The sequence below is a fragment of the Gymnoscopelus braueri genome (assembly GCF_963280865.1).
Source record: "Gymnoscopelus braueri genome assembly, chromosome: 5".
In the NCBI taxonomy this organism is placed as follows: Eukaryota; Metazoa; Chordata; class Actinopteri; order Myctophiformes; family Myctophidae; genus Gymnoscopelus; species Gymnoscopelus braueri.
Genome location: NC_137606.1, coordinates 19,929,340 through 19,954,053, shown reverse-complemented (window position 1 = coordinate 19,954,053; position 24,714 = coordinate 19,929,340). Strand labels below are relative to the sequence as shown.

Here is a 24,714-nt window from a genome sequence, read left to right as displayed (position 1 = left end):
CTCAATTCAACGAAAAAGGGGTTCAGGGCTCAATACTAGTGTCTTTTCTGTTATTGTGGGGAAAGCTTTCGCTGAAAATAGCCGATTGGACAAGCTTACAATGTGAGATTTTCAGCAAAAGCTTTCCCCACAATACCGATGCTGGGGTTTAAATGGTTAAAGGAGAAAAAAAGTAGAATAAGTACTATCACCACTGAGACTGTAGCACAAAAAAGAATAAATACAAATATTGTTTTGTATGGACAGTACAACGTGGGCACGCGATACCGTCGTACGAAGAGGTCTACTGACTGTCACGTGACGGGGGGGGGTCTCGCCGGAACTAGCTCTCGTACCGGCTTCCGGGCTAATTTTCCGTCCGTCCGGCTCTGCGGACTCAAGGAGAGAAAAGGTAAAACGCCGCGGTCTCTTCACTTTATCATCTTTATCATTCAAAAAAAAAATCTATATTTTCTTGTAACGTAGAGACAGTCCGGGGTCTCACGGGACATACAGACAGCCCTGTCTGTCTCTGCTGTGTGTTCTATGCTTCTATGTGAAGATAGTGTATTATTATCTGCTGACTGGTCCTGCTGTTTTCAGGGGGGATTAGCTTAGCTAGCTCCAGTTAGCTTCATGCTAAATACGACGTGGGTGTTCTTTCTTTACTTCAGCCAGCCCCGGCTAGCTAGCGAGCAGTCTTGCCATGTCGGCTTATTATAAGCGACTTTGGGCTTCTTTTTCTGTGAAGTTGCTTGTAAATGTTGGCGTTTTTTTTGGCTGGTTTCTTAAGTGTAGTTGCTTATTTTGGACGTGCTTCCTAATGTTGTTTAAACCAGTGGTTCTAAAATATTTCGTGTCAAATTAATATGTAAGTATCAAGGACCCCATCTGAAAATATTTTGTGCCAGGGACCCCATACAAGATTTGTGTTGTTAAAATATTTCCAATGTTCTATTTTTTGGGGGGGAATGGCATATCTACAAGTTCATGCGACGCGTTATGAGCTTGTAGATCGGCTATTTTCAAATAGCCGATGCATGATGTAGGTTTAAAGCGCTCAAGTGGCCTAGTAGTCGCTTCTTTTGGGCTTGTTTTCCTAGACCTTGGTTGCTTATTTCTCTCTCAAAATCTGGCAACACTGCTAGCAAGCTAACGAGCTAACAGTAACACAAACAACAGAGGAACGTTCAACTTACATTTTGTTTTACTTACTGCTCCCCAGCGGGGAGACATTATGTATGTTGGTAAGAAGGGACTGGTGTGTTTTGTTGTCTATGTGACGTAGTTGTTTAGGAATGTCAGCTATAATGTCAATTCTATTTCTACTCATGTTCATATTCATAATATTCAACCGTCGGCTATCATACATGCTAACATGCTTAGCTAACAACATTCTGCCAGCTAACTAGTGTAGAAAGTGACTGAGCTTGTGAGTTTTTTTTAATAACTTACCACGTGCTGTGTTTGGCTAATGGTTGTATTCTTGTAGTTGTAAACATCGGGGCGGTCTTGATACCGTAGATTGTCTACTCTAAAACCTAAAGCATGTGATGGCAACCAACGTGAAACAATTATTCGATCCTGCCGGCAAAGATGGAAACGGTGTGTGTGTTGGTGAGCTTGTTCAAAGCTTATGTTTTAATGTGATGATGATGGGGTTAATCAATAGACGGGAAAACAAGCATGTCCTGACAGGCTGGTGGTGTTGATTTAGCTTAAGTAAGAAGGTAAAGCAGTGGATGGAAGACTGTAGCCTGGCATTAGCCAATATAACGTGGATTCGTGTGAGTGAATCCACGGTATCATCCACTGGCGGTGGTGAAATGTGTACTAGACAGAGAGAGAAGGCGGGTGGCTTTGAGCCTGTGGACTGCCTTGGTTGGGCCTTGATGGGGGCTAATAGTCGTTTTATGTTGTCACGGGTAGCTGATATTAATGAGGCCTACGTTGGGTGCCGACGTACCGGCATTGCTGTCTTGCTACAGTCCTGATCATCATGTCAGCTCACATTGCACTGATGATGATGCTGCTGCTACTACTGCACCGACCGCACTGCATCATAATCAGTGATTCAAGCGAGGTGAGCTGTCACGGAGACCTGTGTGAGAATGCTAACGTTAGGATCCTATATGATGTTGGCTCATCTTGGACATTATTATCGGTATACAGTGATCAGATTGTCTGGGCGCTGTTGACATCCACCCGCCACCACTCCCAGCCGGCAGCTAGATCATGATGTAGTTAGCCGGTGAATGCTGCTACTGTTAATGTATGAGTGGGATCATACGAGGCTAGCCACCCCACCTCCCTTCACGATCGTCTTGTAATTTCATGAATTTATACACGCGATGTCAGCAGTGGCGGCCTGGCCTGTCGTTTGTTTCTGCTGTTTTATCATGTCACATGAGGAGTTGTCATGTAGCCATCGTTTATGTGAGGTGTGGCGTGAAGAAGCCGGCTGCACGGCAAACCACGTGGTCTCTCCTAGTCGGGCCTGAGGAAGTGAACGGCATCGTGGCGCAGCGCATCATACCTCAGCACGTCCTCTTCAACCAGATGTTCGTTGAAGTTTACACAAACCTAAGCATTTGACAGCGGACATGTGTTCGGGGGTTGCTTGTGTATAATATGCCGTGTGCATGCCTGGCTAGACAGACAGACACGCCCCTGTGGCATGTAGCTAAAGCCTCGCACGCTTTATAGATGGACGGAAACCGACGTCTTGTCAATTCTAAAAGGTTAGCTAGCAGGGTTGGCAACTGGCTACATGTAATCGGGATGGCGTTATGAGATTACGAAAAATAACTAGCCAATTAGTCCAGATCACATTCGGAAACTGTAATATTTAGATCAGTCAGTTACATTTTTAAGGAAGCTTGATTGCATTTTTTATTACATCCCAACCCACAACCTCATCCTCATCTTCTGCTCCCACCCCCCAGCTCTCTCTCTCTCTCTCTCACACACACACACACACACACACACACACACACAGGCTGTGCATCTCTAGTTGGGATGCTTTCACCAGCACAAAAGACAGTTATTTACACAACACCCTAAGCCTGTCTGCCATTGTTGGACAAATGGCCGGTCAGGAGGCTAGATGTAAAGCATGTAAATCGAGGAGGCTAGATTGCATGTAAATCGGATGACTCTAACCCCACCTTGTATTGTGAAGCACTTTCTCTTTCAGGAAGATGGTAGAGGCTAATTCATTCAAATTACAATCTCAGGATGGGATTTTCACCCTGTGTCATCTCACCACTTGGTTTCAGTGGTGTGAGACATTAGTCTCAGTGGGTTCACTTCCCCTGTGTAAAAAAAGTTGGACATCCAATTTAAAATCTTGCTCCAAATATTGTACTGTAATACCCATTTCCCTCATGGTTGCAAGATCCAGGTTCCAGAATCCAGATCTAAAAGTCTTCCCACAACTGGGGGAAGTTTGTGACCATCTGGAGATTTCCAAGATGTCTTCCCACGAGATTGCCTTATTGAAAGAATATGCTGAGATCTTGAAACCACTCGCCATTGCGCTTGACCTTCAACAAGGAGAAAATAAATGCTTCTTTTGAAAGCTGATCCCCACATTAATTACTCTAAAGAAGAAGCTATCTGAGAATAGACCTGCAACAAGCTAATGAAATATTGATATTAGTAAAGAGGAAAAATTTGCATTTGTGGCTCCATCAAGGTGCAATCTTTTCAAAGTTTGATTTTGAAGTAGTACAAAAGTAAAGTGGAGTTGGCATCATTGCATTGCCTATTTGTCTCAGTTATTATCAAACAAAATCCAGTGTCAGTGATATGTTTGTTTTTAGTTAGATGCTTTTTAACAAGGCTCAGCACCTTGGCTCCAAGTGGATGTTACAGTACGGTAATAGTTGTCCATAAAGCCATGACAGGAAAGCATTGTCTATCAATTCTCAGTCAACAATCTGAGAAAATATTATTTTTGGCCCAAATATGGCTTTAGCCAGACTGAAAGAAAGAAGAAAACAAATAGTCCAAGTCAGTGCAAACACAAGGCAGGTGTTCCTGCATGGTGTTCCTCAGCTGAGCTGCCAGTGTTTTTTTCTGTTCTTTCTTTTACTTAAAAAATAAAACAATATATATAGTACTGTATATATCTGACATTTGGTGCTAGTTTGCTGTTATGAAACTTGAAAACCCAAAGTGTGGGCATGTATGGGGTTTGACAGGCCATTGCTGAATGTTGGCACACTAGGGGCACATGGACGAAGTGGGGAACAGGCTGTGCTGTTGAGACGCAGTGTCACTATGCGACACTGCCTGAAACTCTATCTTATGTTTCCCAGCTTGTTACCAGCATCTGAAACTGGTTACATTTGCTTTGAAGTTACTGCACATAATTGACATTCAATGTTTTAGTGACACTGATGAACCAACTAAATGTGTTAAAACATGTTGGCTATGTAAATATGAGACTACAGACCCAGTCATCATTTGTCATTTCATCTCTGTGTGGTAGGTTAATCCCTTGTCCTGGTCTCACCTAAAGAAACAGAAACCTAACAGCTGTAGCATTGTTACATGGAGTCCAATTTGGTCATGTCATTGAACTCCGTTATAGGCATTGGGCTGTAATTCATTATAAAGATATTATATACAATTTCCCAGTGTCCCTTAGCACATTGACCGCCAGAGGTTAATCTCATAATGTACTCACCAGTGCCAACGTTTTATTGTTGTTTTTGTTTTTTTCACGTCGCCATAGACCTCGTTAAAATCCTTAAGATTGAGCTGTGCACTGTTTGTAAACATCGCGGACATCTCCCTGCGGCTACCAGTGAAAACCACGTGTCAAACGGAGCCGCCATGTTGTAGTTAGAACGGTTTATGTTAAGCCCCCACTGCCAAGAACGACTAAAACGACTTTTAATTTTTTTTAAAATAAATAAATTGAAAAGTTTTTTTTCGAAAAAAAGGAAAAAGCACCACAGCCCGTAGGCTACGGGATCGGCGCTGTACGGTTGGATTTATCGGCCCGTAGGCTACGGGCCTGGCGGTGAGAGTGTTAAAGACTTGTGGTCTATATTTAAGCTATACAATATGTTAGTAATTAGTAAAGTAATGTATATAGGGAAGGCATGGGTTGTCTGACATAACACAAGCACCCTGCATGTCAGATTCTGTATGGTACATTATAGGGGTGTGCCGATATATATATATATATATATATATATATATATATATATATATATATTTAACAATCATAATAATCAGGCATGCAAACAGCCCCGAGGTGAAAAGGGTGACAACATGTTGTTTTTTGGGGGGTCAGGTGTCACACTATTGCCCTATTTGGATTCAAAACGGCTATTGTAGCTGAAAAGCTACAAGTTTGCATGTCTGAATAATGCAAAAACTGAATTATTTGTTTGCATTTGCTTTTTTTCTCCCCCATATATTTTCATAATAAAATCGAAGTTGTGAGCCAAATATCGTATCGTTTCGTGAAATTAGTGTATCGGCACACCCCTAGTACATTAGCATTGCCAGACCAGTTTGCAACCACAACCAGGAAACCACAGGTACTTCGAGCAGTCAGCACTTTTCCCTGTGTGTGTATATGGGTTCATATAGGCTGTATAACATTTGACTCATCTAATGATGACATTGCACACTCACTTATCTGGGAATCTGCAGCAGATCATAAAGCCAATGACACATTTTGACCTGATGACCTAACCAGGAAGTATACCAGGCTGTGACTCACCACCAAAAATCTTAAATACTTTGATTTTAGCCGGGGCGGTTACCCATTGTTGTCGAACAACTACAGTGCGAGTGCATCTCATAATACACCAATCATTTGCCATATTTTACCAAACAAAGGGATTTTTTAGAATAGCATATGACCTCCGAACAGTTGGCTAACCGCCAAACTGACCACTGACCAGTCAGATTTATAAATTCACCAGTATTAATTTCTCAGAGTACCCAGTGCGGTACACACTACCATATGACTGATCAAGTAAATAGTGAGATACAGGGATCTCTGATTTCATCAGAAACTTATGCAGTCATGTTGATGATGTACACGGGCAGGCGTTGCCCTCTAGACGCGCCACTCGCTTCTTCCCAGTATCTATTGTACGTGCCAGCAATGAGTGTGGTGTGTAGTGCCTGTCTCTTCGCTTTCACATTCGGCAGGCGACCAATTGGTAGTCTGCGATGCAGGGGTGGGCAACTTCGATGATGGGGAGGGCCACTTTATTTCCACACTCACTCCAGAGAGCCGCATTGCATATACTGTTGGGCAGAAACTTCTTATCTCCGTATGTTAACTTTTTTTCGTAATTAATGCCCTACTTCGTCATTCTATGTCACACAAAAGTAGCAATAATAGCCGATCTACAAGCTAAAAACGTGTCCCAGTGCGATGCGTTTTGAGCTTGTAGTTTTGCTATTTCTTTTATTGGAATTCCTTTTTTTTTAATTTATTTATTTAATTTCAAATGCATTTAGTTATACTTCATGAACTTAATACTAATACATTGGACATAAAAAAGACAATAACATTTTAATACTAATCATTAAGCTACTATAATATAGACTGAAGTAATTAAAGTGGGTCATGTTTGGAATTGTAACAGCTGAAATCAATAATATATCAGTATTCCGATATTAACCTGCGGGCCGCATTAAGTGGAGGTGGGGGCCGCATGTGGCCCCCCGGACAGGCAGTTGCCCATGTATGCTGTGTTTTCACGTCACCTTTTGGTATCGCCACAGCTACATACAAAAGTACCTGGTAATATCAACTTTTGCCTGAAAAAAAAAAAAAAAAGTAGAATTGGCTAGAGTTGAGGCAGTAGTACTATGCAGTGGAAAAAGACCATAATTGCTCAGCTTTCCTGGAGTGACCCGATAGCCTGTGCCTTTAGCTGCACTATGTCTCCATGTGCTCTCTGCCTCTCTCCCTCTGCTTCTATCAGGTCATTGGTGGGGTGTGGGGGGGGGGCTTATGCAACACTTTAAGCAGCATGGTTCACCAGCGGTGGTGGGGATACCACTCTGCTGTGTGTCAGACCAGCTCAAATGACCAGGGCTGGGTGGGACAGACTGAGATGGGGGTGGTGACCTGGCCTCTGCTTTCACATAACTGTCCCACACACACTCCCGCTAAAATCAGGTCCCCTGAGGTACTCTTTCTGGCTAGGAAGGCAGTGTTGTATGTTGTGCATTGCGTATTATGTAGTGGTGGAGAAATCCCAGACTGCTTGTCTGCTTCTCACAAATGACCTAAGCTAGCCGAATAGCCGTACCAATTTGTTTGTATGCTAGTCACAGCATGTTGAGTAGGCTGCTATATACCGTTTTTTCCTTCTTTTCAGTTGACGCATTTAGAGCTGAATTATTAGGCGTGTTTTGCCGTTTTTGCAAGTGTGCCCACAGTTTTGTGTATTGGACTTTCATGCCAACTGTCACGCTACTAATTTATAATATTGACCACATCACATGAACGCAGTCGTTAGTTATGTAATTAATTTTCAATGAGAGGCGGGTAGGGGTGTGGGCCGCGTGTGCCGATATATTATCCCGTGATATATCACGATATTATAACGGGACGATATGTATAGTCGTGACGTCATACTGTATCGCAATATTTTTGCCAGACCCAAGGGGTCGGGCTTACATGAGGCTTTGTACCTGTTTCGTCCATACATGGGCATGGTCACTTTGTCCTCCGGTCCAAGCCAAAAAAAAGTCTGTCACTTTGTCCACCGGCCCCAGCCAAAAAGAATTCTGTCCCCCAAAAAAGTCTGTCCATACATGGGCATAGAAGGGAGTAGGGACACACGTTGTGCGAAGCCCGGCCATTCAGATTTCGACCCCTAGACCCAGACTTCATTCTGGGTCTGGCAGAACCAGGTCTCCTGGTCTTGTTTAATTGAAAAATATATTTCTTTTCATGTTTTATTTTTTTCTAATAGAAATTAGAGGAGTTCTTACTGTTTGGTGTGTGTTATATGAAATGTGAGCTTACCATATTCACAGTGATCCTTATTCATATTCCATCATATTCAAGGGTTTTTGGAGAGAAATGAAGTTAATGAACACACACTTTTAGTTTAGAGCACTGCCGGGGGGAGGTGTGTCTGTGTCCAGCTGATGGGGTTGTCCAATGGCCACTCTGAGGTCTCCGTGCTGGCCCAGAGATTTGTATGTCTTTTGCACCATATGCTGTTCTTTTTGCATCACTTACCAACAAGGCAAGTGTGCCGACGGTGAGCAAGTGTGCCGACGGCTCGTGAGGCGTGCCCAAGCGAGACGCTAGGTGAGCAAAGACGAAGATGCCAAGCAGCCGATGGCCGTGCGCATCGACCAGCTTGGGGTGTGGTTTGCAAAATATTCTGGTGCAAAAGGCATACAGTACATGCGGCAGGGCCCAGACTGTGGATGAGACTTTGAGCTTATTCCCTGTAACCCTGTTAGCCCCCACCCCCCTAGCCTAACTTGGCCTAGCTTACAGCACTGCCTTTCCCTAAGCCCCATGTTTGTGTTGTAACGTGGATGAGCCTGTGTCAATCAACGTTTTTCCTAAGCTGGGTATTTCACCTGCTTGTTTCTGTGTTTAGCTGTGTTGAATTATTGCGAACGCAGCGGAAGGAGGCGCGCCTCCGCGCAAGTGGAGCTTACTATGAAACCGTGCTCGGGTTGTGTCTCTGTCTGTGTGTGTCTCTTGAAACCGTGCACGGGTTGTGTCTCTGTGTGTCTGTGTGCACTGCCTCTGTGCAGCTCCTCTGCGATAAGTAAATGTCCAATTTAGACGTACCATACATCAAATGAAAGGTCTTTGAAAACTGAACACACCTGTCAAGGTTGCGTTTAAGCCCGCCCCTTCCCCCGGAAGCCACGCCCCGGAGAAGGCTCCTAAAAACTCCCCATTGAAACCCCATGTTAAATGAAAAGTGCCCGAATCGCTCCGAAACTTTTTCTACCCCCCCTAAGTTGGGGTCTACGAACAAATACTTCGGGCTCGGATTTTGGCTCCGCCCCCCGGAAGTGGGTGAAACAGGCACTTCAAACACTTTGTTGAATTGTTCAAAAACATTCAAAGTTATTTTTTTGTGAATTTGTATTTTTCTAAGATGCTCCTTTTAACGCAGAATGTTTTTTTTTTATTATTTTTTTTTAACTTTTTAAAATATTTTGTCATATTTATTTATTTATTTTTGCGTTCGCGCGTCTTACTTGTAATCATAACAGCCCTGATAAATGCCCTTCCTCAGGAAGCACAATTTCTCCTACTACTTAAAATAAACACCCTGATTCATCATGACTCAGGGCTTTTATTTAACCTGTGTGTGTGTGTGTGTGTGTGTGTGTTGGTAAGTGGAAGGGTGTGTGTGTGTAAGGGGGAAGAGAGTGTATGTGTGTTAGAGATAAAGTAGGCTTACAGGCCATATTGTCCTACCGTGACCCTGTTGTTAGGGGTTCATATCCCCAGGTGAATTATTACACTTGAATAAAGACCAATGACCCTGTAGTGCAGTGGTTCTCAAGCTGTGGCCCGGGCCCACTTTTGCACCATGAGGGTATTGCAAGTGGGCCCCCAAATGATTGGCAAAACACTACCATTTTAATAGTAATATAACATTATTTGATATTATTTATTTAAAAAAAATAGTTTTAAATTTTCATTGTTATACCGATAATTCATTGATGACAGAATCTTGATTGATCATTAAAATGAACAGGCAGCCCACCCATCTGACCACTTAACCGGCTGCCACCAGCGCTTTTGAGATTTTCAAGTTGGCCCTGATCCAGAAAAGTAGTAGTAGTGTCAGTTTCAGCTGTTTTACCTAGTACCTACTAGGACTGTCGTCGACTAAAGAAATACTTATTTGACTAATGGTCAAGGATTTTATCGACTAATCAACTAGTTGACTAATTGACAAATGTTTTAGATTTGAGTTTGCCAAGTGCAATAATGTAAAAGCATACTTATTAGAAACGTGCTTACCGGTATTCTTTTTCATGAAATTAACTCTGTATTGACAACTAACAATGTCGTTATCAACCAGCACCAAACCAGTCAATTAATTAAGGGGGAAGGCCTACTACCTACAGTACAACCTTGTTTGTTTGGTATTGTAACTAGATAAGCATGTTTGTTTTTAATTATTGTTTTGTTCTGTCTTTTGTCTCTGTCTGTCTTGGTCTCTCCATCTGTCTTTCTCTCAGGACAAACCGCTCCACGGAGTGTCTCCCACATTTGGGACCTAAAGAAATAAGTGTAAGTACCGTTTATCAGGATGTTTAGTTTCACTGAATTGTGCTTTATGGATGATGATTTGTTAGTTCCTAGTACAGTATGTCAAGTGCAACCCTCCAAAACGGTAAAGCAGATACCCAAACCGGTCTATTAATTTTGGCATTACTGGTGTCGCACGTCTCTTTTACTGGTAAAATTAAGTCATAAATACCATAGCAATTCATTAAAATACTATTTCAAATAAAGAGTTTAGATGGTGGTGGTTAGTGGTGGTCGATATGACCTAAATTTGTTATCCACTTAAAACAGCAGAGGCTTGCACACTTACAATTAAAGAAATGAGGCTGCAAAAAAAATAGGCTGCCTTAGCGCGTCTGATATCTGGTCTAGTGGGGCGGGTTCAAAATCTCAGGAGAAAAAAAGGTGACACAGGTGCAAAAAGACTGCTGATGATGGTCTGAGGACTGAAACGTCCACTCTCTTCACGTTTTGCACCTGTGTCACCATGTAAATAAAATAAAATATATTTGTGCATCCTAAAGAGCCTCATTTTTTGATTTGTCAAGTGTGCAAACCTCTTCTGTTTTTTGTGGACTTAATTACTGGCTTCACGCACCTGGCTTTAGCTTTAGTAATCCTTCAGTCAAGAGCGCAAACACTTTTTTGCTTTACTAAATTTGATAACAATATTTCTTTTGGCCTAATGTCAATATTTGATATGACTACACTTGATATGATTATCATATTAAAGTTTATAAATAGCCTAATATTCCTCTATAAAACGTAACGTGTTTCCAGTGCTCCTCTTGTGAGGTTTTAATGGACAATTTTTATAGCCTTTATAAATATTGAATATAGTATTGAGTATATAAAATATTTCCCCGATGTGTACTCAGGTGTGCGACTGTGCGTGCGTGTGTGTATGAGAGAGAGAAAGAGGAGGGGCGGATGACATTCTCTTACTGATTGCAAGGTGCATTGCAACCTGTGCCCAAAACATTCACGTCTTTGCCATCCATTTTTTAGAACATTGCTGCCATTATTGGTGGTTCGGGTGCCTAGCTTGTCTGCAAGCACATACTTCTCTGCAAGTACTAATCTGATTACCGGTACTCGTTTTACAAATGCCCTGACTGACTGACATCTACAATTGTTGAAACACGTCATGACAGTCACTCCCTCTCCTTGCTACAAAGAGCCAGCGATGGCGTTTCCTTTTTCTGCTTTCCTGACAAATTCAAAACCATTTATCCTACAGCCGGGAATGTGCAGGCATTTCATATTTTACTGGGTTCAATCAAATGAAATGGCCAACAGGGCCGGAAGTTGCCAAGCTTTTATCACATACAGAGAAAGTGCTCTCGAATGCACCCATTTGGTCTGATTTTGGTCCGATAAAGTTTTCCAATGGTGTCATTAAAATGTTTCATTAACCTCCTCTTATACCCTATTGCCTCCATAAATCTATATTATTTAGCCTCAGAGCTTCACTCACTCTCTCTCTCTCTCTTGCTCTGCATTAGTGTACATTCAGCTGTCTAGGTAATTGTGCTGATGGAGAAGTCAAGTCAAGCAGAAAAGTCCTGTAGTATATTTGTCAAAATAAACAGTCACAAAATCAAAATTGTGATGGATTGATTTTCTAAGGAATGACTCGACTCCCAGTTCACTAGTGCTGCCATCAGAACAGAGATTAGATTCGCAAATAAGAAGGAGGTCGGCCAGCTGTGTTCTCACGTTATTACGCCAGGCTGACTGATGTTACAACAATAATTGTTATTTACCATGACACAAAACGATTGGCACAAATATGTTACGGTACTCCTGTGGTTCATCAGCTGCCCTCGCAGGATACTTTTCACACTTGTTTTCCACGCATGCACACACTGTGTATTTCTAAGGAGCTGTATTCCTGTCAGCAGATTTTTAGTGATAATTGGAGTAGGGAGTGTGGGAGTAACTCATGTTGTGTTCCATATATTGTCTCTGTCGGGTAGAAACCTCGTATGTCCAAAACTGTTACTTTTCAGGATTCAAATAAAAAAATGGCAGAACTAGCGGATTGACAAGCTCAAAACATGTCGCTTCGCGCCGCATTTCGAGATCTGCTACTTTTGATGCTTTTGTGTGATGCTGTAGGATGATTCATTTGAGTAGGGCATTCATTTACGAAAAAAACCCACAAAAAGTTAGAATATGGAGACGGGAGGTTTCTGCTAGCCTGGTAAACACCCCCTCCCTCCGGAAATCTCATGCATTGCATTGCATTTGGTTTCAGGAAGGAGGGTCTGGGATTGCTCACAGAGTAAAGCTGCCCGAACCGCTGCGCATACGAACCAATCAGCGGCTGCTAGGGGCGGGATCATCCAATCACCTGCCTAGTAACTTGAAAAAATGAAACTCCGTCTGTCATCGATTCTGCGCCCGAAGTCTCAGATGCAAGTACGCTGTGAAACAAAATGTGTGTCGCAAGCTTCTTCCATTTGACGGAGTGAGGTTAGGTTTCTGCCCGACAGTGACAATATCTTTCTGCCCTTGTCCTGACATTCTGTGTTCTACGTTATCCGCCTCCCCTTTGTCCTGAATCACCCACTCTCTCCTCTCTCTCCAGATTCTACACAGGTCCGTGTGCCACGTCCCTCCATGCAGAACTCCATGAAATGAATAAAGCACCACAGCCTATAACGGGACCCCCCACTGCCCCTTCCCCTGGTCTCTCACAGGTAATATCCTCCTCACCATGTGTTTGTGAGACATTATGTTCATAGATATTTTTGATTGATCGATTGACAATATGTGTACAAAAGAAAGAACAAATTGCACACAGGCAGTGATGCTGATAGGCCTCCGTTCTGCATCTCTCACTGTCCGTGCGTCCATGGGACGCACATGCACTGTTAACAACAAATTCCATGTTAAGAAAACTTTATTTTTTAAATCCACGTAGAAATCACATAAAAACACGATACAATACAACAAAAAACGCACAAGACGTTGCTCCGGGTGTTATACTCAAATGTGTGACCCTATACAATCTGGTCAAAATGTCCGCGTTTGTTTTTGTTTTGTATCGTGTTTTTATGTGATTTCTACATGGATTTTGTACAGAGTTTTGTACAGAGTACACGATACAGAGCAGAGACTCTCTGCTCTGTACCGTGTATGCCGTGTGCTGACCTGATTTTATGGGTCACACATTTTAGTATAACACCCCCGTCACCGGAGCTGAACTCTATGGAGCTGAAACTTGAACGTTTATAAAATATTGTTTATTTCTTTCAGATATCTTGCAGATACGCTGCACTTTGTTAAAAATAACAAATGTTATTAGGACATTTTTATTTCCCTGGGACTCATAAAATGTCCCTGGGACCCATCTAAAAGACCAGCCTTGGGTCCCGGGACCCATTACATTGAAAACCTAGCAACATTCCTGCACAGGAAAGGATGATACAAGAAAGCTAAAAGCTTATTTCCATTGGGGTCCCATTGATGTAGGTGTGTGCCCTGGAGGGGGACAAAGGGAGTAAAAGCAGTGAAAAGGAATAACTTGGGTCTGATGCCGATCCTGATTCCTAGACCACCAGTTACCGATACCGAGCTTGTAGATCTGTCATTTGAATTATAATTTTTCTACTAAAAATATTTGCCTATAACGAAAGTGCCTAAAATAGGGATGCCAGGTTGAAAGTTGTTACAAATTGGGATGCATCGACTGCGTAACTGCCGATAACGATGTAATCAAAAAGTCAAACTATCAAACTGATATATCGGTTGGGCTCTAGTCGTTACTCGTTATTAGATAGTCAAGGAAAATATAATTCTTATCACACACACACACACACACATCTTCCCTCACGGTGGTCTCTTCATCTCATCCCTCTCTCTCTCTCTGTGTCTCTCTCTCACAGCCCTCCTACCCCCCTGGGCAGCCCTCTGTCGTGTTTGCCTCCCCGCCTCCACAAATGAACCCAACACCGCAGCCTCGACAGGTAGGCCCCCCCCCAGCCTTCAGTCCACCCACTGCCTTAACATCACTGCTTCACTTCAGACTGAGGTGGGCTGCACTTCATTCCAAAAGAGTCGCTCCTTAACCCGTTAAGACCGGGAACGCATATCCGTGTAACCACTTAACCCATTCAATCCGGGAACGCATCTGTATCATTTTCGATTTTTAGCTATAGCCTATATAAACATTATTTTTATACTTTGGCTATTCAAAAATAGCAGATATATGAGCTTGTAGATATGCTATTTGTTTTGTAATTGTGAACATTTGTGACATTTTTAATATATATATATTTTTTTTGAAACTACATGGCTCATAGCGTGGCAATTTTTGAAAAATCTTGAAAATGTGGGCAAATCTTTGAATATACGTATTTTTAAAGCAAACATTTTTAACTCAAATCTTTGTTTCTGGGGGGGTCCCTGGAACAACATATTTTGAGATGGGGGTCCTCAGCCAAATACATATAATCTTGGGGGTCCTTGACATGAAAGAGTTTGAGCACCACTGATATAGCAACACAAGTTTTTAAAAAACCTGTTAGGATTTAGAAGACATTTGTATAATCCCCAGAATCTAAGATTTGAGTTACAAATGTTCGCTATATTCAAAGATTTGCACACATTTTCTAGTTTTTTGATTAGCCAAAGAAATCTAAAATGACACAGATGCGTTCACGGTCCAAAAGGGTTAACACTCTTAATTTGGAATGAATCCCCACAAATGTCAGGTAGTTACCGTAGTCTTTTTTTTTTTTACGGAAGCACTCTTTTGTTTCAATATTCATGGATTAGAGCTATACGTTGTGACTTCATTCCATCTTATTGAATACACATCCCTCACCCATGTCACTGAAGTGCAGCATAATTCCATTTACTTATTAATTACGTCTTTAGAAAACATTGTTGCCCAAATGCTGAACATCTAATGTCAAGGTCCTGGCTCCAGGGCTGTTCCTCTGTGTGTGACATGATGAAGCCCAAGCTCACCTTCTCTCTAGGAAGTTCTGAATGAATTTGTGAATGTCTGAATTATTGCCAGTATGTCTGTTCACCTACCTCTCTGCACCACAAACTGTTACTCTGCACTCAGCCTCCACAAATTACAATGGATAATAACCTTGCTCTCCCCAATCTCTTGTATGTGTATGTGTCCACATTGGTTGCTTTGACTCTCATATCGTCGCTGTTTGGCGGAAACTTTGTATGTCCGAAACAGTTTGTTTTCATGAAATAGAAAAAAGGACATGCGTTCCATCGTAGTTACTGTTTAGTCACAAGCTCTTGTTGTTATTTTTCATTGGTTAAATATTTATAAAACCCACAGACAGACTTAACCTCTTTACATCTGGCGTCATAATTTTGGGCATGTCATTTTAGGGCAAATCTTTCAAAAATATTCAAAAGTTTACACATTTCATTAAAAATAGCAGATCCACAAGCTCACAATGAAACATGTTGTGAGCTTAAAAATATGCAATTTTTGTATGACACTGTGTTATGCAACGAAGTATATTATAGGCCATTAAAGGTAGGATAAATGATTTTCTTTGGTTAAAATAAGTGTTAAATAGCTCTATATTCTGATAGTACTCATTGCTATAGAGTGTTTGTTCAGTAACAGGAGTGTCCATGTCTCTCCAGCCCTTTATTAAACAGAAAATGCATTTTCAGTTCAGGATACCAATTTGATCCAATCAGGATAGAGAATTATACAAGTGAAATTGGAAGTGATGACAGTGACACAAAGAATTGAGCAGACAAAATTGGAACTGGAACATTATCAAAATGAAGCTGATAATTGGGTACTTTCTCCTGATTGGCTGACATTTTGTCACCTACCTGAAAATGTATTTTCTGTTTATTAAAGAGCTGGAGAGACGTGGAGACTCCTGTTATGAGAAAACACTATAGCAATGATTACTATCAGAATATAGTGCTTTAACCTTTTAACAAAAAAACGTTTGTTTTGACCAAAAAATATCACTTACCCTACCTTTAATTCATGAAAAGAAAACATGTGAATGATGAAATATGGAGATGGAAGGTTTCTGCCCGACAGCGACTGTATTACTATTGGTTACTTCTGGGTGTTTGAGCATGCTGTACCGTTTGACTTATCAAGTTGATCTTCACCTGGGTTTGAGCTAAATTGGTAAAATGTAAACCTTGTAAAATGTAAAGGCTTGAGTCCAGTGTGGAGAGTCTGTCTGCTGATCTTTCTGGGGGGTCTTTAACCTCTGTCTTGTTGTGCCTCTCCTCCCACTCTAGTTTGCCCCAGGGCCCCGGCCTATACACCAACAGGTACTAACAGCACAATTGACTAACCTCCTGTGGGGTGGGGAGGGGTGGGGTGGGGTGAATTCACTCCAGTCAAGGGCGTAACTTAAGCACATGTTCAAAGCAATGTTTTGAAGCTCTTCCGAAGCACTAGCTTGGCCTCAAGACTGTGCTAATGCTATTGTAAGCACTGTTGCCTAATTGTTGCCATTTTCCAGTTCCTATAATATGATATGAAGTAATGCGTTTGTGCAAAGCTTCTTTGTGTTATCATCAGGGATGCAAACAAATGTGCTTTTCAGCGACTGTTGCTTTTTTCACACTTGCTTTGGCAATGTAAAATTATTTTCCCCATGCCAATAAAGCCCCTTTGAATTGAATTTAATCTCTCTAACGATTCCTACTGTGTTTTTTATCATTGCTCATATGAGTGAACTGCAAACATTTTAACTTGACTGTCAGGACCTGTTGCGAGGACCTCACCTTACATCACTGGTTACGTTGTTGTTTACTCTAGTCTTGCTGGACCGTCACTGCATTACACACCATTCTGCCTGCACAGACATTTTGAGAGCAGCGTCCACTCCCCACAGATGTTGAAGTCATCAGTCCACATTGGCTTTTTTCTAATGTCTGACTACGTTATGTGATATGGTTTTGATTTAGTTTTACACTGTTTGACGTTAGCTAACTACTAGCATTAGCTACAGTACGTAGCAGCAGGTGTAACGTTATGAGTTCTGTAAATGGGCCATGATGATCTGACTCATACTGATCTGAATACAAATAGGATGTCCTATTCATGTTAGCATATGTTTGTCATATGGTGACGATATTAGGCTGCTGAACGTTTTTCCTTCAAGTAGCATTTAAAAAAAAAATCCTATATTTGTTTGCATCCCTGTATCTTGATACACAGACTAGACAGATTCGTTTTGCGAAATGGCTAATCCCATTTGATCAAAAACATCATCAAGAATGATCAGATTATAACTTAGCCAATGACCAATGGAAAAATCTTAAACAAATGAACAAAACTTTAATTAATTAGAATAATGACAAGGTTGCTATGACCTGACTTTTTTCTCATGTAACACTACACCGTGTCAGCGCAGATGTGGAGATGTGAAATCTATTATAAAACTGCTGTTAAACGCCAAAGCCTGCAGCCTGTTGTATTTCAGGGAACAAAACTCTGCTTTTAGACAGCAGGTCAAGAAGAATGGTTTATCTGAAGTACTCAGTGTGTCGTCTAACTTCAACATTCCAGTGGTTGATTACCTCTGAGACCTTGCCTCATGTTAACTGTCTCATCACACTGTCCTGTCATGACATTTTTAACTCAAAATATAATGCAACCACCAAACCAGTCACTCAGGGAGCCTTTGTATAAACATTTATAAAAGGTGCCTCCGTGTAAACCATGTGTCTGTCTAGTCTGCGGCCTCTGTCAAGTGAACAGGGGAGAAAACCACTGCTTCAAGCTCTCACATGTGTGACAGACACATTTTAAATGATGTAGAATTATGTAGTGCACAGATGTATGCTCAAGTGGGAACACTTGCTTGGCATTGCTGCCTGACGCACCTCCGACGGTGCCATGGTACACATGCAGTTTGAAGCTGAATCAAATGTAATGGGAGCGTAAATGAGCTGCTTGTTGAAATGATGTCTGCTTTCCAACAATAAGCTGTCTATTTCACACCAGTTGGTTTTTGTTGTCACAGCAGATGAACGTCAGGGTGATTAATTGGTGCTTTATGGTTTGTTAGTTATACCGTTTTCTGTCCAAGCATAACAAGACCATATATACTGGCATGCACTCTGCATTATCCTCTGCATGCAGCTCATTAATTCACTGCTTGGCTCAATGTAGTAGGTTTTTGGGTGCTATGCTCTGTAACTGATTGTGTGGTGCTCTTTCTCTCCTCACTCCCTCTCTCTCCCTCCCTTCTCTTCCTCTCTGCTTCCGTTGGATGTGTCTGTGTGTGGTCTGTGTTTGTGCCGCTGAAGGGAGGCTTCAGGTCGCTGCAGGTAACTTATCCCTCACTTTCCTTTCTCGGCTGCCTCCTCTGTTTTTCCTCTTGCCCTCCATGGGTGTGTGTGTGTGTGCGCGCGTGCGTGTGTGAGAGCAATTGCATGTGTAATATTTGGCAGTGTTGTGCTTTGTTGCCTGGCGTCATTTTACTGGCTGTGGTGGTTGGCTTCCCAGGCCAGCAGCAGAATGTCAATGAGGAAGTTCTCAATGAACCGGTGCTAGCTGCTTTATCTTTCCTGGCTGTCGTAGCCAATATGTTTCCATTTAGACCCATGGACAAAGTACAAGGCTAGTTGTTAGGCTGGACTAGCAGGAGCAACCTGATCCAAGTGACGTATGAAAATGGATTTTCCCCAAGAAGGGGAGTGATCAACATTTCCCTAATATGTCTCTTCCTTGCTCTTATTCCATGTTCCTCCCCTCCCCTGCCGTCATCACACTTGCTCTCTCTCTCTTCTTCTCCTTTATCCTCTTGTCTCCTCATGTTTGTCCTTTATCACTTATGACATCTTTCCCTTCCTTTCTCCACTGTATCTCGTCTTCCCCTGCTCCCACCTTCGTTTGTCTCCCTCCCCTTGCTCTCCAGCCGTACTATACAAACAGGGCCAACCTGCCCCCCAGCAGCGGGCCTCGGGGGGTGCCCCCCAGCAGCGGCCCGCGGCCCGTGGCCCCTACTCACGTCTACCAGCCGGGACCTGGCTCCCAGATGATGATGATCCCTCAACAGCAGCTGCCTTTCCCCAGCTCACCGCAGGGAGCGGCTTACTTCATACCTGGACAGGTAAGGCATCCAAAACAAACATGAATGGCAAATTGGTGCTCCATATCTGGCTACTGAATGCACATGCATGTCTCTTGTAAAATGCACATGGTCTGTGTGTGGATAGAGCAACTCTTTTTCCCTCCCTCTATCAATGGAGAGATTCTGCAGTGTGTGTGATCTCATACTTGAGTAAATCTGCCTCCTCCACTATTCTGTTAGCACGATCCTCACGTTGCTCAGCTGATCCCTAAACATAATGCTGCTGAGTGTGTTATTGTTTAAAAGTAACACAGAAGCAGGGTTAGAAAGGGACTGTTACAATGCAATAGAAAATGCCTGACATGTGGGTCCTCATGTTATAAATTAGGAGGACAGCTTACTTACTTTTGGGGGTACAGCTAACTGGCCAGACATACTACCCGTTTCACTATAGCAGTGGTTCCTGACCAGGGCTCGAATGTAACTTTTTTACTCACCAATAAAAAATTTAAGGAGCACCAACAAAAAATTAGGAGCATCCACCAAAGTGTAAGGACCACCAATATGTAATAGAAATAAAATAATAATATGATGATATGCATAATAATATGCAGTTTACAAATAACATACAGATTATGAAAGTAATCTTAAAAATCCATGATAGGCCACCACTGAGACTTTATGCAATATGCTGGGGCCAGGATTTAAAATGCAGTGTCCTGACAGTATCAAACATGTCCAGATGAGGACCCTCTACAGACACTGATTCCAGCCAATCACATCTTCATCAGTTTTTTTGGTTCACCTTCATAGCCTATTTGGATAATATAATTTGAATTTCTAAGTTATAAAATAATAGCCATGTAAATATAACATGGTAGCCTCTTTTCCATTACATTGGCCATATTGCGTATAGCTAAGCCTACTCACTTCTAATGAGAACATTGATCAGGTTTTGTTTTTGTGTTGTCATACATTTGTCAATAGGCTACTAATTGATTCTGAATATTGACAGTTTACAATTTAGGCATTTAGCAGATGCTCTTAATGCAGAAGTGACTTACAGTAAGCAAGGACAACACAAGGTAATACATCAAATGCATAGTAATTTAATAATAAACTAATATACGTTGTGAACCAAGAATAATAATGAACTAATACATAAGTAAGCCAAGAACCTATCATCAGCCTGTACATTGAAACTATACACACTATAGGATGCCAGGTCAACAATGACCTGGCATCTGTCTACATAACATGCTATCTAAGTTACATTTTAGATAGCATAGTCTACATTTTAGAAAATAGCCGATCTACAAGCTCACAATGCGCTTACAATACAATATAAAAATGCTAAAAGTTATGATTTTGTGCAGTATGTTTACAGTTTTCTTTGACCTCCAAATAGACAAGTCCTCACACCTTACCTGTGATCTTTGGCACCTCCCAAGGCAGGGGCCCGGACCCCAGGTGGGGAACCACTGCACTATAGCACTACAAACCTATACATTTCATTAACCCTTTAAGACCTGGAACGCATCTGTGTCACTTTTTGATTTGATTTTATTTTACACTTTGGCTATTCAAAAATATATAGCAGAGCTATACAAGCTTGTAGCGCGGCACCGAGTGCCGCGCTACGAGCTTGTAGATCTGCTATTTTTTTAAATGTGTGCAAATCGTTGAATATATATATTTTTAACGATATATATATAGCATTTTTAACTCAAATCTTTGCTTCTGGGGGGTCCCTGGAACAAAATATTTTGAGATGGGGGTCCGCGGCCAAATACATATAATTTTGGGGGTCCTCGACATGAAAAAGATTGAGCACCACTGATATAGAAACATAAGTTTTTCAGAATACTGTCGCGATTTAGGAGACATGTAGAATCGGCTTCAGGTCTTAATGGGTTAATCCCAAAGAGAAATGCCAATGCCACTGCCAATTCCCCATGTGTACTGTGGTTGCTGTTAACTGCCAACCCCATGCACTGTTGTCCTGGGGTGGTTGTACAGTAGAAAACCAAGTGTCTCCTCCGATACACAGAGTTGAAACCGAGGCTCAAGGAATCGGCGCTGGAATTGAAGCTCTCTTCCGGGTTCTCTTTCAGCACACAGTTCCTATTAATGGCCCAGCAGATGTCGCTATTTCATCTTCTACTGGTCGCAATACAATTATATTGAGAGTATATTATACTCTCGATAGAATTGAATGAGGTTTTGGCCGGACTTTAAACTTGATTTTATTACGTAGTAAACATTTTCATAAACACTTTGTTTTCAATGGCTAGTTTGAAGTATTTTTTAAATCATCATGATATGCGTTTAGTAAATTATGGTCCCATTCATTTTAAAATTGATGATGAAGTAGGGTATGTTTCTAAGGTTTCTACTGGTTCTACCGTGTTAAGACCCGCCCTCGCTGCGGTTGAAGCCAGTAGCAGTCGTTTCTGGTATTTCAATTCGGTGAAAAAGTGGCTTCAAAACGGTCTGTTGAAACCAATGGGGCTGGCTTTGTCCATTCTTTTTATGGTCTATGGTTGCAACCTGCTTCTTTTCACAGACCATTAAACGTGTTGCTTTTCAGCGAAATTTGCCAACTTCAATACAGACTACAGAGTATGCCATCCACGTGAATCATGTACATCCAAAGAGGTTTCAATTACGTGTGGAGGGTTTCTGCTGCTCCTATCACTCCAAGGGGTGAGAATGTTCCGAGGGAGAAGTGACCTTCTCCATAAAAACAAAACAATAAAAGGCCACCAATCAAACTGGGACTGGGAGGATGCCGGGTGTCTTTAGACAAGTGCACCCAGACACATAAACCTCGCCTACTGACTGAAAGAGAAAGAGCAAGCGTTGGAATTGGAAGATAAATGAGAGGTGTGGTACCAGTGGCAGATGTAGCCTCGCAAGTCAAATGCAGTGTGTCTGTCATTCCTACAGACCTACATTGTGCAACCTGGTAAATGTAATAAACAAAGACGTTTCTACTTTACAGTGTGGGGAAAGGCTTAAGTACCTTATATATTTCATAGGCATAGTGTGATCATTGAACAACTCTTAAAGAATGGCTTGTGGTGCAACCACAATAGGTATGTCATTGGCGGTCATCTCCTCTCCCTCCCTCAGACCTCACCTTGTTGTAGAACAAGGAGACAAAATGTGGCAATATTAAGTGGGAGTTGCAAATATTGTCATCAAATGTATTAATTTCGCTATTGTGTGTGTGAGCACATTTTTGTAGGCTTTCTGTCGGTAAATAACAGTTTTACACTGACGAGCTACAATCCAGGTAGATTATCATACCATGCATCCATTTTAAATGAGAACCCCATTAGACCTCCACCCCCACTCATTTTCCTGTTTTGTCTAACTTTTGCCAGTTTTTAAACACCTTACCCGGATATAAAATTGTGCAATTTCTTTTTTTTTTAAAAGCTCAGTGGCCTCGTTAGTGTCCGCCCTGAGACTCGGAGGTCGGGGTTCCATCCAAAGACTATAAAAATGGTACCCGATGCCTCCCTGAAAATTGCAATAATATTTTAATATTTTAGAATAGGCACACCACAGCTAATGTGGTTAAAGCTGTACCCTACTTCCTGCTCAGGGACTACAGATAGAAATTAGCTTTTAGCTAAATACATTTATTGTATGCTGTCCCTGTCAAATAAACCTAAGAGGAGGCAAGGCGGTTTGTTGACTACAGGAGCGTGTTAATCTTCTTCTTTTACTTTGACAGTGGTTTAACTGCAGTCTTTCACCAAGCAAACTGACCCTTTCTCTCCTCTCTCTATGTGCCTCAGTACCGATCGGCGACCTATGTGGCCACACCCCAACAGTACCCAGTGCAAGCTGGCACTCCTGGCTTCTACCCTGGCACCAGCCCTGCTGAATATGGTACTTATGGTAAGAGGCTCTGTGATGGGCCTCGCCTAACACACACACTAGAGATGCGCGGATGGCCTCTCACGTCACCCGAATCCGCATGTACAAATTAATTATCCGCCCGTTATCCAACCGCAATAATTATATTATCCAATTTAAATATCCGCACCAACTGTTTCTCCTGTATGTCAAAATATTATAATTTTCTGGTATTCCCCGTTAGTTTTAGTATTAGTTGTGCGATGCGATCACAAAATGCATTGATTTAGCCTATGGAATGTCGGTGCGTCTTTTTTCTTTTTTTTAAACCGGTGCTGCGCTGAACATACAGAGCGCACTGCTCTGCTGCGCTGAACATACAGACTCTGTGCGGCATCCAACATACATGCGGCATCCAACATACAGAGAGTACTGCTCTGCTGCCAGCGCAGCAGAGCAGCACCGGTTTTAAAAAAAAGAAAAAAGACGCACCGACATTCCATAGGCTAAATCAATGCATTTTGTGATCGCATCGCACAGAGGCTGCTCTACACACTCACACAGACACAAGCACGCAGAGATTTAGCTATTTTATGGATAGATATATTAGATGTCATTAATTTATTTACCGCAATATTTCACCCGCGGTTTATCCAATATTAATTAATAATTATATTTGATTGACCCGAATCCACCCAAACCGTGGTTAACTGCGGCAACCGCGGCTAAAACCGCGATCCGCGCATCTCTAACACAGACACACTCACACACGCACACCCACACAAACACACAGCTATTTTATTTTGTATACCAGAAAGTGTACCCAACATAATTCATTCGAGGGCTGCCATTATTGTCATCATAGATTAAAGGGGGGTGTAAGTGATATTATTTTGTTAAAATGATTGTTAAATTGGAACTCTATACATTTTAAGCTGATAATGATCTTTGTGGAGTTATCTCTCCTGACTGGATAGAAATAACTTTACTTGGTTTACTAAAGAGTTGGAGAGAAGTGAGACCCCTGTTACTGAATAAGCACTCTGTAGCAATGTTTACGATCGTAATTTAGAACTTTAACCTTTTTCATAAAAAAAACAATTGCAACCCCTTTAACCTGTTGATTGTTTGATGATTCAATTAAACAATGCGATTAATTTAGCCACACAATGACAGTAAAGTAAGTGTAATACAGTACAAAATAGTGGTTCATGTCTCTGACTGCAAACATCTTGAACTTGTTTTATATGTTTACTTGTTACATGACAACGATGATTCAATTACTGAAACACATTTTTATTCATTTCCATCTATCTATTGATTATTTGATTAATCGTTTCACCCCTGATCCACACCCAGACCAGAGAAAGCCCCAGAACTGTCTCTCAAAATAGCACAGTTGTCGGTTGTCCTTGTCCTCCAAGTCAACATTAGGTTTTTGAGGTCCCTACAACTTTGATCTTATAAAAAAAAAGCCCTGCAAAGCACTAGTAGCATCTCTGCCCTTCATTGTGTGTGTTACCATACCCTCTAGTGGTTGCTGTA

General features: G+C 41.7%; 1 protein-coding gene across 5 annotated transcripts in view; it reads left to right on the top strand.

Moving 5' to 3' along the window:
• Nucleotides 1–326: 326 nt before the first annotated feature.
• Nucleotides 327–24,714, top strand: part of LOC308085672 (eukaryotic translation initiation factor 4 gamma 1-like) — a 63,549-nt gene continuing 39,161 nt past the window's right edge. For 3 of the 5 annotated variants that reach the window (XM_080428918.1, XM_080428914.1, XM_080428915.1), the window contains exons 1-7: nucleotides 327–391; nucleotides 10,201–10,252; nucleotides 12,843–12,954; nucleotides 14,143–14,223; nucleotides 16,511–16,543; nucleotides 19,144–19,338; nucleotides 23,109–23,211. In XM_080428918.1, the coding sequence (XP_080285044.1) occupies nucleotides 12,892–12,954; nucleotides 14,143–14,223; nucleotides 16,511–16,543; nucleotides 19,144–19,338; nucleotides 23,109–23,211 (475 nt within the window). In that variant the 5' untranslated portion in view covers nucleotides 327–391; nucleotides 10,201–10,252; nucleotides 12,843–12,891. The remainder of the gene's footprint in view (nucleotides 392–10,200; nucleotides 10,253–12,842; nucleotides 12,955–14,142; nucleotides 14,224–16,510; nucleotides 16,544–19,143; nucleotides 19,339–23,108; nucleotides 23,212–24,714) is intronic. The other 2 variants (XM_080428916.1, XM_080428917.1) reach the window with 2 other exon arrangements.